Source organism: Halichoerus grypus, chromosome 8, assembly GCF_964656455.1.
Source record: "Halichoerus grypus chromosome 8, mHalGry1.hap1.1, whole genome shotgun sequence".
In the NCBI taxonomy this organism is placed as follows: domain Eukaryota; kingdom Metazoa; phylum Chordata; class Mammalia; order Carnivora; family Phocidae; genus Halichoerus; species Halichoerus grypus.
Genome location: NC_135719.1, coordinates 71,572,543 through 71,585,587, shown reverse-complemented (window position 1 = coordinate 71,585,587; position 13,045 = coordinate 71,572,543). Strand labels below are relative to the sequence as shown.

The following is a 13,045-nucleotide window of genomic DNA, read 5'->3' as shown; positions in this document are numbered from 1 at the left end:
GTCTAGAGCTATGCTGTCCCATTCGAGGGCCACTAGCCACGTGCGGCTATTGAAGAGTTGAAAAGCCAAGAGTCTGAACAGAGATGTGTTTCTAATGAGATTCTTCAAGTCAGAACCCTGTGCTTTGGTGATTATTTTTATGCTATTCACAGTTTTTCTATTTCATTTTGGTTTCTCTTTCTATTTTAGCAAGGCTCATTTTGAAAACATCAGTTGGGGGCAGCTGTGTTTTCCTGAGAGAACAAGAAAAGACACCCATGGCTGCATCAGGAAAAGAAACAGGGATCGTAGTGCCCTGACAGCTGCGAGTGGCAGTGAGAGTGACAGTGGAAGTGAATTCGGCCCAAGAGAGAGGCAAAACCTCAGAGAGAGAGAGAGAGTCAGCCGCTTCTGGGAGGAACACCTTTCCCCTCCCAATGGAGGAATCCAGCCTTTGGAGGGTTTTCTGTTCTCTCTGCACCCACGTGGTCAACTCTCAGCCACGGTAATCTGTGCCCCCTTGTGAATCGCCAGGGCAGAAGGGGCTGGTGGGGAGAATTAAGCTCCATGGACACAGGGCTGCACGCGAGCATCTCTGTTCACCTGGACTAGGACGTAAGCCCCAGCAGAACTGAGCCGAGTCAGTGGGATAATCCTCAGAGCCAACATTTCCTGAGGAATTAATACCGGGCAGGCCCTGGGCTAAATACTTTCCACACTCTGCCTCATTCACTGCTCACAGTGACTCTATGCTATAGACATGACTACCCTGATTTAACAAAGAAGAAAATAGAGCCAGTGTAGAATGAAACCAGTGGAGGCCTAACCTATAAACAAGCAAAACAATGCCTCCTCTGTGTAATCTTGGAGGTGTTAAAGAGGATGCCCTGTTCAAAAACACATTTCTGTGAAAGGCCAGGTTAAAGCCTTCCATGCCATGATACCCAGTAAACCCTTTAGGCTATATAGTTCTGTGAAAATGCTGAAATTGCTGGCAGAGATCACATGAGCCCTGTCGGTTATTTCTACCTTGGCATAAATGAATTTGGCCGCCCTTCCCCAGAGAATGGTTTTTATATAGGGGAATACAGAATATATAAAACATAACTAGATATTAGCAATATACTTGGATAATAACACACTTCAGGACACAAAAAGACCTTTCATATATATCATCCCATATGATCCTCTTAGAATGAGCAGGAAGCAATGAAGCAAAAAGATGAAACTGGAGAATAAAAGGCAAACTTTGCCCATTTTATAATTTTACCCATAGCTCCCCACTCCATTAGCACCAACCATCTTTAGTTTATTTGGAAATAAACTAAAAAAAGCTTCCAGAAATTAAAAATGTATCATTAACTTTAAAAATTCAATGGAGCGGCGCCTCGGTGGCTCAGTCGTTAAGCGTCTGCCTTTGGCTCAGCTCATGATCCCAGGGTCCTGTCTCTGTCAAACAAATAAATAAAATCTTTAAGAATAAATAAACAAATAATAAAAATTCGATGGATTAGGGATGGCTGGGGGGTTCAGATGGTTGGGCATTTGCCTTCGATTCGGGTCATGATCCCAGGCTCCTGGGATCAAACCCCGCATCGGGCTCTCTGCTCATCGGTGAGCCTCCTTCTCCCTCTGCCTACCACTCCCCCTGCTTGTGTTCTCTCTATATATATCAAATAAATAAATAAAATCTTTAAAAAAATAAAAAATAATAAAAATAAAAATTCAATGGATTAAAGAGTAGATTTGACATAGTGTAAGAAAGAATTCAAAAATTTTAAAATATGTGTTAAAAATTCCCAGGATGAAGCACAGAGAAAGAAATGAATAGAAAATATTAAAAACAAGATAAGAGACATAAAGTATAGAAGGGAAAATTTCAACAGACATTTAATATGACTTTCAGGATGACACAAGGGAAAAAAAGGAGGCAATATTAGAAACATTTGAAAAACAATGGCTGAGAATTTTTTTTTTTTTTTAAAGATTTTATTTATTTATTTATTTGACAGGGAGAGAGAGACAGCGAGAGAGGGAACACAAGCAGGGGGAGTGGGAGAGGGAAAAGCAGGCTTCCCGCTGAGCAGGGAGCCCAGTGCGGGGCTCAATCCCAGGACCCTGGGATCATGAGCTGAGCCGAAGGCAGACGCTTAACGACTGAGCCACCCAGGCGCCCTGAGAATAGCCTTTTTAAAAAAAAAAACTAACACTATCAACTGCTGGTGAAAATGCAGAGCACTGGAACTCTCATATTTCTCATGGGAACAGAAAACAGTTTTGCAGTTTCTTTTAGTTAAACATACACTTACCATACAACCCAGCAATCCAACTCCTAGGTATTTACCCAAGAAAAATAAAAAACTACTTCCCCCCAAAAAAATCAGTATACAAATATTAATAGCAGCTTTCTTCATAATCACCAAAACCTGCAAACAATCCAAATGTTCCTTAACATGTGAATGGATAAACAAACTGTGGAACACCCACACAATGGAACACCACTCATCAGTAACAAGGAGTGAACTACTGATATATATTAACAGTACAGGAGTCTCAAATGCATGGTGCCAACAGGCAAAGCCAGACTCAAAAGCTACATACTTTTTAATTCTATCATATGACTCTCTGGAAAAAGAAAAACAATAGGTAGAGAATAGATCAGGAGTTTCCAGGATTAAGAGTAGGGGAGATTGAAATAGCCAAACTATGGAAAGAGCCCAGATGCCCATCAACAGATGAATGGATAAAGAACAGGTGATATATATATAGATATATACATACATACATACATACATACATACATACATACACACAGTGGAATATTATGCAGCCATCAAAAAATGAAATCTTACCATTTGCAACAACGTGGATGGAACTAGAGGATATTATGCTAAGCGAAGTAAGTCAATCAGAGAAAGACAATTATATACGATTTCACTCATATGTGGAATTTAAGAAACAAAACACAGGCTCATAAGGGAAGAGAGAGAAAAATAAAATAAGATGAAATCAGAGAGGGAGACAAACCATAACAGACTTAATCATAGGAAACAAACTGAGGGATGCTGGGGAGGAGGTCAGTGGGGGGGATGGGATAACAGGGTGATGGGCATTAAGGAGGGCACATGATGTAATGAGCATTGGGTGTTATATGCAACTGATGAATCACTGAACTGTACCTCTGAAATTAATAATACACTATGTATAATAATTAACACTAAAAAGTAGGAGAGATTGAATAAGGACAAAGGGGTAGCATGAAGAAATTTTTGAGGGGTGATAGAACTGTCCTATATCTTTATTGTGATGGTATCACTCTACACATTTCCCAAACTCATAACTGTACACTAAAAAGAGTAAATTTTGGGATGCCTGGGTGGCTCAGTTGGTTAAGCGTCTGACTTTGGCTTAGGTCATGATCTCAGGGTCCTGGGATCAAGCTCCACATTGGGCTCCTCACTCAGCGGAGAGTCTGCTTGTCCCTCTGCCCCTCACCCCACTCATGCTCGTTCTCTCTCAAATAAATAAATAAAATCTTTTTTTAAAACAGATAAATAAAAAATAAAAAAGAGTAATTTTACAGTATGTATATTTTTAAATTAGAAACAAGTCAATGAGGGCAACCCTCTTGGGTCCCCTCCCTCTTTGGGAGCTCTGTACTGTCGCTTAATAAATGTTGCTTTGCTGCCCACCAAAAAAAAGAAAAAAGAAACAAGTCAATGAGATACAATGTTAATAAATAAGATTTAGTATCATAAAATTAGAAACTCTCCAAATTAACGTATAAATTCAAAGCAATTTCAGTCAAAACCCCAAGAGCAATTTTCACAAGACTTGAAAAACCAATCTAAAATACAAAAAGAACAAAAAGCCAAGAATAGCGAAGACGGTTCTAGAAAAAGAATAAGATGGGGAGATACATCCTACCAGATATCAAAAATTATTACACAACTAACAAGAGTTAACACCCAGGAATGATGCAGAATTAGATAAAACAAAACAAAGAGCTGAGCTAGACCTGGGATTTTAACAAGCCACTTACAGTTACACATCTGCACAAGATTTAGCCTGCAGACATGAAGTAGAAGCCATCTTCCCAAGCTCCTGATAGGAAGCTGGCAAGAAATACCAAAGGCGGGCGCCTAGATGGCTCAGTTGGTTGAGCGACTGCCTTCGGCTCAGGTCATGATCCTGGGGTCCCGGGATCGAGTCCCACATTGGGCTCCCTGCTCAGCAGGGAGTCTGCTTCTCCCTCTGACCCTCCCCCCTCTCATGTGCTCTCTCACTCTCTCTCTCTCTCTCTCTCATTCTCTCTCTCAAATAAATAAATAAAATCTTTAAAAAAAAAAAAAAGAAAGAAAGAAATACCAAAGGCAGTCATCTCTGTATGTCTAGTCACCAGTTTTGTAGTTCTGAGGGACTGGTGGCAGTGTAGAAGGCCCCTTTTTTATTTCGGTCACGGAGATGTAACCTACGAACCAACAATCCAAGGGAAGTCCCCTCCCATGATTTCCTTTCCCTCTGGCCTTCCACTGATTTTGAGAAACTGAACTTCTGGTATTCAATCCCTGTCTGCTGGAAATGCCCAGAGTGCTTTCTATTTCCTGCACTAAATCATAACAAACACTCTAAACATAGACTCTAGTCCAGAAATCGAAAGAATAAATGAGTATGGATTCATAAGCTTGAAAAGATTTTTTTCACCATAAGGTTTCAAATTTTTGTTTGCCACAAGCTTAAAACAAATAGTCCCATACCGCTGATGGAAAAACTGATTTTTGGGGCACCTGGATGGCACAGTTGGTTAAGCATCTGACTCTTGGTTTCGGCTCAGGGTCGTGAGATCGAGCCCGGCATCTGGCTCCTACACTCAGTGGGGAGTCTGCTTGAGATTCCCTCTCCTTCATCCTCTGCCCCTCCTGCTAGTGCACTCTCTCTCTCTCTCTCCAAAATAAATTAATATTTTTAAAACAACTGATTCCTTAAAAAACATCAGGTTTAGATAATTTAGGAAAAGAAAAAGAGACTACTAAAGAAAAGAAAAGGAAGTCAGGCCAGGTAAGGTACCTACTAAATATATACCACATGGTCTTTGACCCAAACTTTATTTTTTAAAATTACTGAACCTTTTTCATATTAAGAGTCAATGGCGGCATAGTAGATATTGGAATACAAAGATTTTTTACGAAAAAGAAAAGTTTACAAATGAGCATTAGCAAAGTACAACTGTGAACAAATAAGCCATACTCCAAAAACAAAAACAAAAACAAAAGAGGGAGGGAGAGAAGGAGGTAAAGAAGGACACAGAATTTTCATATTAAATGATCTAAAGTAAAATCCGAGAAGGAATCTATGAGTGCTCCCAGAACATACCCTCTAAAGAGGATCCTTTAAGTGGGATGTTAACAGCTTTGGTTTACCAAGTGCTAGAGTTCAGGAGAAGGACTTGAAATCATTTCTAAACAGCAAAAGTACCTTGAAGGATGCTGGTTCCGGTGAGAGCACCTCCAAAGAAGTATTTGAACCTCTGCTCCCAGGACGTGTTCTTGAATTTGAGGCTGGTTTTGAAATTCCATCTAAGTTTCCCTTTATAATATCCATTGATATCCTGAAACAAACAAGAAATTAAAGCAAGTTATGACCTGTATGCTTACATGTGTCATTAGAGTTAATGCGCAATTAACCCAGAATCTTTGTTAAATAAGGATTATATTGCCACCAAAGTCACAGTATCCTAATTTCACCAAAAGACGTCTGTGTCCAGGGATTTTATGTCACTACAGGTGGAAAACATTCTGACCAGGATGTTAGATTCGGAGAGTGGTTTAAAAAGAATGCAGAGTGACTGCTATCTCAGGAGCTTCCTGCGCCTCAAAAAGAAACATTTACTGTGTCCTTGGCCTGAGAAGATACTCATGGAGCACCAAGCCTCTCAACCCAGATTCACTTCATCGTAATGATGCATAAGGCCTCCCCTTTCTCCTGGTTTTGCTTTCCTTATTCTATCTAGCGCTTCCTATTCTAGCTCAGCTTTCAGCTCTGACTTCTCCTCTCCTCCTCAGTACCACATTTTCATGGAGTACCCATCTCCTGGTCACCCCTCTTTTTCTATCAATCCCCCACTTTTAAAACCCATGATTCTACTTCACCCTCAGAAACAAGAGAACAAGGGGTGCCTGGGTGGCTCAGTCGGTTAAGCGTCTGCCTTTGGCTCAGGTCATGATCTCAGGGTCCTGGGATCGAGCCCCACATCGGGCTCCCGGCTCAGTGGGGAGTCTGCTTCTCCCTCTCCCTCTGCTGCTCCCCCTGCTTGTGCTCTCTGTCAAATAAATAAATAAAATCTTAAAAAAAAAAAAGAAAGAAAGAAAGAAACAAGAAAACAAAACCTACTTTCTCTGCTAGAGGACACACCCTTACTATCTGGCCCCAAATTGCCAATTTCTATTTTTTGTGTGACACCATCCACAGGCCTGTCACCCCTCTGGCTCCCTATTCCCAGTGCTGTTTTCTGAAGCAAGGATTATTAGGCAGGATGGTTTAAACTAGTGGGAGAACTTGGGCACTGCAGGCACCTTGATCCTTCCAAACTGTGCCCTAGATCAGGACCATTCCAGATCTGCTCAGTAATGCTCGGGTATCATGCATGCTGAGAAAAATGGAAGAAATAGGGAGAATTCCAGATTTTGCCTTCTCATACTTAGCTTTACATGTAAACGGATCTTCCAACAATCCTTTCCTAAATTTCATAATTTCTCTAAATTTCTATTAATTATGAATTAAACCATTTGTCTCGTAACAGAAAGAGGAAAAACAATTGCCTCTGGCCCCAGTGAGTGTAAACAATGTCCTTTTTTTACCCTACAAAATGACTCATCTTTCTTTCTTTTTTTGAAAGCAGAGGCAGAGTCCAAGGAAGTTTTGGATACAGGAGGAAGCACGACCATCCCTCCAAGGCACACAGAGGGATAATATGATTTGGCCTCCAACCATTCAGTGTGCCAAAGCTGATGCTTAAGGGACCAGTAGGTCAACTCTTTCCATCTTAGCAAATGAAAAAGGCATTGATCTCAACATTATTCAAACTCTGCAAAAGCATTCGGGCTCACTCAGGAAGGCGCTGACATTATTATTGTGGGATGACGGATCACCGTGGCCCATCACGTCACAATCAAAAAGCATAAGTCACCAAAAGGCCAAAAGTCTTGTAAATGCCCTGAGCAGCCTGTCAAGGGAGACTTATAGCTTACAGAGGGAGCAATGAGATGGAAGCATTTGCAGAGCTGGGATAATACTTGTCAGTAAAGGGAGAAGAAGCACAGAGAACCGTCAATGACATGGGTCATCTAAAAGGCTCCAGAAATCTTTCAATTTGCTTTAGAAATAGGTCTCTTCTATTATATTTGTTCCTGAAAATAATAAATTAAATAAAATACAGTTCCCAGGCTCGGTGGGGATATAACTGACAATCTTATGATTTTGCCTATGTAGAAAAAAGTAATAGATAAAGGGCATTGAATTAGGATCTTACAGATGTATTTTCAATGTATTCTCAATAGCCACATAGAAATTCCCAAGAAAAATAAAGCATTGTCAAAGAAAGTAATCAAATGATAATTAAATACTTATAATGACAGAAGCACTAAATGATTTAACCAAATACTGCGCCTTACTTGTATTGAGTGTATCTGGGCAGGAGTACATAAAAGGAGAGGTAGTATAAAATATCTAATCTGTCTTAATAGGAAATCAAAGAGAATGCCCAAAAATTGATAAAGCCAAAAAATAAGCATTATATTTACGAGTTCAGGATGGTTGCCTCTGGAGAGTGAGACTAGGAATTGCTTCTCTTTTCTTCTATTGTAAATGTTATAGTAGAGTTCGACATTTTTTATTATACTACTTTAATAAAAGTAAAAACTAATTTTAAAATAATAAATAAATGTAAAATAAGAAATCTCCAAGGGACTGAAAAGAAATATAAAAATAATTTACGTAGTAAGTTAATGACTTACTAAAGATAACACCAAGAGCATAAATCAAAAAGGAAGAGACTAACAGATTTGATCACATAACATTTAATGCTCTTGAATGTCAAAAAACAAACAAACACAAAGAACTCTAAATTAAACTAAAAGGCACCTGAGAAACTAGGGAAAATATATGCAACACAAAAGGTTATATGATATACAAAAGGTTAATGAATTTACATATTTAAGGAAATCTTACCAATCTATAAGAAAAAGAAACATTCCAATAGAAAACTGCCTAAGGGCATAAACAAGGACTTCACACAGAGGAATTCACTCCTCCCCACATACATTCAATATAGTTATGGCATAGTATTTGGTTAAATTAACATTTAGTGCTTCTGTCATTATAAGTATTTAATTATCATTTGATTACTTTCCTTGACAATGTTTTTTCTTGTGGAATTTCTATGTGGCTATTGAGAGTTCTTCTTAAATATTGAAAATACATCTATAAGATCCTAATTCAATGCCCTTTATCCATTACTTTTTTCTACATAGGCAAAGAAAGAAAGAAAGAAAGAAGGGGGGGAGGGAGAGGAGAAAGAAGGAAAGAAAGAAAATATCCAAAAAAAGGAAAAGAAAGAAAATATCTTCCTAAATGTCGATATCTTGCTAAAAATAAAAAAAAAAAAAAAAAGAGTTCAATTCTCTAATTAAAGAAATATACACAAAGGGACCTGAAAGATGATAACAAACCAGAGAAGTAACAGAGGTGGGTTCTTCTGGATTGGTGGGTTCATGGATGTTCTTGGTCTTTTTTTTTTTTTTTGAAAGATTTTATTTATTTGATATATACAGAGAGAGAGAGAGAACACAAGCAGGGGGAGCAGCAGAAGGAGAAAGAGAAGCAGGCTCCCTACTGAGCAGGGAGCCCAGTGTAAGGCTTGATCCCATGACTCTGAGATCATGACTTGAGCTGAAGGCAGACGCTTAACCAACTGAGTCACCTCTGTTCTTGGTCTTTTATTTTATCTTTCGCTTATATGTATTTTCTGATTTTCTAATAAGTACATCTTGAATTCATAATTTATTTATTGTAGGAAAATGTCTAGAATATATTAAAGTGTATTCAAAAATAAATAAAAATCACCCAATATTCTCCACGCTGAGCTAAACACCATTGGCATATTTCTTTTTTTTTTTTTTTAAGATTTTATTTATTTATTTAAGAGAGAACGAGAGTGAAAGAGAGAGCATGAGCGGGGTGAAGGGCAGAGGGAGAAGCAGACTCCCTGCTGAGCAGGGAGCCCGATGTGGGGCTCAATCCCAGGACTCTGGGATCATGACCTGAGCTGAAGACAGTTACTGAGCCCCCGAGGCACCCCTCTTTGGCATATTTCTTATCCATTTTTGCTCTGTGTGTTTCCACCAAAATTGGACTCATATATTTCTCACTTAACATCACATGATGAAGCATTTTCTTATTGCATTAAAAGTATTTCAAAAATAAAATATTATTTATTTCATGATATTCCATTAAGCAGATGATATATATGACCAGATTCTAAATCGTAACAAATCACTACTAACACATACCAACTTTTTATAACATTCATTTCAAACAAGATTAATTTAACTTTTTCAGGGGCGCCTGGGTGGCTCAGTCAGTTAAGCATCTGCCTTCGGCTCAGGTCATGATCCCGGGGTCCTGGGATCGAGTCCCACAGCCGGCTCCTTGCTCAGCGGGGAACCTTCTTCTCCCTCTGCCACTCCCCCTGCTTATGCTGTCTCTCTCTCTCTGTCAAATACATAAAAATCTTTAAAAAATAAAAATAAAAAATAAACTTTTTCATACAGGCTTATAAGAAATGCAATCACCACAGATCATTTAAAACCAAAATGGGGACACATGGCTGCCATAATCTGGTATTTTTGGATGAAAGGAAGAATTGAAAGAAAATGAATCCTCCTCTGTTTAGTAATAATAAATAGCCAACCTTTTAAAAAAATGGAATTATATTTATTTTCATGGTTTTAATGTCTAAAAGTTACTTTATTTTAGTTTTTTTTATTTTATACATTTATTATGTAAGAAATACTTGCCCGTGAGAAGCAAAAAGTCAAATAATATAGAAGAATGTAAAACTTCTTAAAGTCAAAATTGCCAGGGTGCCTGGGTGCCTTAGTCGGTTGAGCGTTGGACTCTTGGTTTTGGCTCAGGTCATGATTTCATGGTCAGGGAATGAGCCCCAAGTCAGGCTCCCCCTCCCAGGAGTCTGCTTGAAGATTCTCTCCCTCTGTCTCTCTCCCTATGCATGCTCTCTCTCTCATAAATAAATCTTAAAAAAAAAAAAAAGTCAAAATTTTCCTCACCCCAAGAACCACTGTTAATAGACTTGGGGAATCTCACTTTTTTTTAGGCATATGCAAGCTTTTATCCTTTATACCTACCTACTCCTCCCCAACACAAACACACACAAATGGCACACACAATTTTAAGTTAAGCTCTTTGTGTGAATCTTTGTTTAGTGATGTTAAACAAAATATATACGTAGATGATAAACTACACTGAGTCAAAGAATACTTGCCTTTCAACTTTTGGTAGGACGTCACATTGTCCACCAAAAAGGTTGTACCAAATTACACTGTCAACAGTGTGTGATGAAAGTGCCTCTTCCCCATTCCGGCCTAGGGTCAATCTGGTTATCATCAAAGCTTTTCCATCTTTGTCAGTCTGGTAAGTGTCAAAGATATCTGTGAGTCTGATTTACATTTCTTTAATTATGAGAGAAGTTGAGTCTGCAACCAAATGTTTACTGGCCACCTTCCCCCCCCCCCCCCGCCATACCTATTCGCATCCTTTGTTATTTACGGACTATTTCAAATGACTGGCGATTAATTTTTAATGTAAGGGGTTTTTTTAAATATTTTTTTAATTTATTTATTTGACAGAAAGAGACACAAGGAGAGAGGGAATACAAAAGGGAGAAGCAGGCTTCCCGCGGAGCAGGGAGCCAGATGCGGGGCTTGATCCCAGGACCCTGGGATGACGACCTGAGCCGAAGGCAGACGCTTAACGACTGGCCACCCAGGCGCCCCTTTTAATGTAAGTTTTAGATCTTAAAGTCCAAGAAGGCACAGGACAGTAGGACCTTCTATCTTCCCTGATAGAAAGTCCTAAGGTCAGGAATGTGGAAATGCTGGCGACAGTCTCCGTAGAGGCAGATGCCTCTGTCCCAATTGGGCAGGCCCGCTCCCTCCCAAGCCCCGCCCCACCCCGGCTGAGCCCGCCCCCTACTGGCCCTGCCCCTTCGCCCTAACAGCCAGTCTCCAGGCCCAGCAGCCTGACACGACTCCGCCCCGCCCTCTCATTGGCCCAGCCCCTCTTCCTGACAGCCCCTCTGCGGTCCCAGGCGCGACTCCGCCCCGCTCACGCCGCGGCAGGTCGCGGGGCGATAGAGGTGGGGTCCTAACAGGTGCGGTGCCTTACCTTCCCGGCGGAAACTCCGGGAGGCAGTCGCCAGTCGGCAGGTCATTGACGGGCGCAGAAGCGCACCGCTGATACTCAGCGTCACCCCCTGTCCCCCAAAGGGGAGGGGTCTTTCCCGCCACCACAACTTCTCTGGAGGGGGAACGAGCTGCGCGTCCAAAGCCCTCCTGCCTCCAGGAACGCTGTTCCCTCGGCAACCAGAAGCACTACGCCTCCAGTCTCGCGATAAGAGAAAAGGGCCGTACCATGCTGAAATAAGGTGTGGGGGCCAGGGGCGGCGAGGAACGCTGCTGGAGCCTCGCGAGCTGGGGCAGCCCTACTGTCTCCTCGGTCTTCCTGAGGACGGTGTGGCTGGGGAAAGGGTTGTTCGTATTTACATTGAACTCGAAAGGAGGGCGCCTGGGTGCTTATGTGGCTCTCTACCTTGATATGCTCTGTAGGTCTGGCATCCTCTCTGACCTCAGTTTCCTCCTCTGTAAAATGGGAATAATAATTCCTTCCTCACAAGATTGTTGTGCAGCTCGAAAAGATGATGTATTTGAAGTTCTTCCTATATTTTGGATTCCACGTAAATAAAAAATAGTACTTTTGCAAGATTGGGCTACAGTCCAAAAGAGTAATGATTTTTTATTTGCACTTCTCTTTTTTTGTGGATTCTCCCATCTTCAGCGCATGAAGACTGTTTCCATGGGTCCCCCAACTGATTTTCTTCATCCTCGGTACCATCAAATATCTGCTTTCTAGTACGGACAGCACTTTACAGTTTTCAAGGCATTTTCCCATACACAGCCCCTTTAGCCTCATTATGTTAGGTAGATAGGATATGTATTCTTTAAGTGTTTTTCAGTGAAGCAAATAGACAAAGGGGAAATGAGTTGCTCGGGGAACCACAGCTACAATCTAGGGTAGTGGTTTAAAAACTGGGTTTAAAACCCTGGCTGTAAATGCCATCCATATACTGCTAAATCCTGTGTTTCTATCTCCAACCCAGACTTCCCCCCTGAACTCCACTTTTATTTGACCGACTATTAAGAAGTCTCTACTTAGATGTAAGAAGCATCTTGAACCTAACATGTCAAAAAACAAACCTCTCCACAGTCACCCCCACTCCCACCCCCACCCCCACCCCCTTATCTATCTCAGTAAATGGTAACTCCATCCTGCCAGACTCAGACCAAGAACCTTGAAGTTGTCCTCAATTCCTCTTCCCCTCACGGTCTACAATCAATCTGTTATAAATCCTATCAGCTTTACACTTAAAACATATCCAGAATCTAACTACCTCTCAGCACCTTCCATGCTTCCCTTCTGGTCCATACTGCCATCATCTCTCACCTAGATTTTTGCAACAACCTCCTTCCTCATTGTTGCCTTCCTTGCCCCTAACTACTTTCAAACAGCAGCCTGAATGATGCCTTCAAACTGAAGTCAAACCATGTCACTCCTCTGCTCAGGACTCTCCATGGTTCCCCGCGTACCCTGCAGAGCCCTTACAATGCCCACAGATCCTAAAGGACCAGGCCCTCTGTTTACTCTCAGACTCTAGTCCTACCACCCTCTCTTGGGTAAACTTTGCTCCAGCCTCACTGTCCTCCTTGTTAGTGTT

General features: G+C 40.9%; 1 protein-coding gene across 3 annotated transcripts in view; it reads right to left on the bottom strand.

Annotated features, from left to right (window-relative positions):
* Nucleotides 1-11,618, bottom strand: part of FSIP1 (fibrous sheath interacting protein 1) — a 192,855-nt gene extending 181,237 nt beyond the window's left edge. For all 3 annotated transcript variants that reach the window (XM_078053389.1, XM_078053390.1, XM_078053391.1), the window contains exons 1-2: nucleotides 11,440-11,618; nucleotides 5,455-5,587 (exon numbers count right to left, since the gene is read on the bottom strand). In XM_078053389.1, the coding sequence (XP_077909515.1) occupies nucleotides 5,455-5,580 (126 nt within the window). In that variant the 5' untranslated portion in view covers nucleotides 5,581-5,587; nucleotides 11,440-11,618. The remainder of the gene's footprint in view (nucleotides 1-5,454; nucleotides 5,588-11,439) is intronic.
* Nucleotides 11,619-13,045: the final 1,427 nt, after the last annotated feature.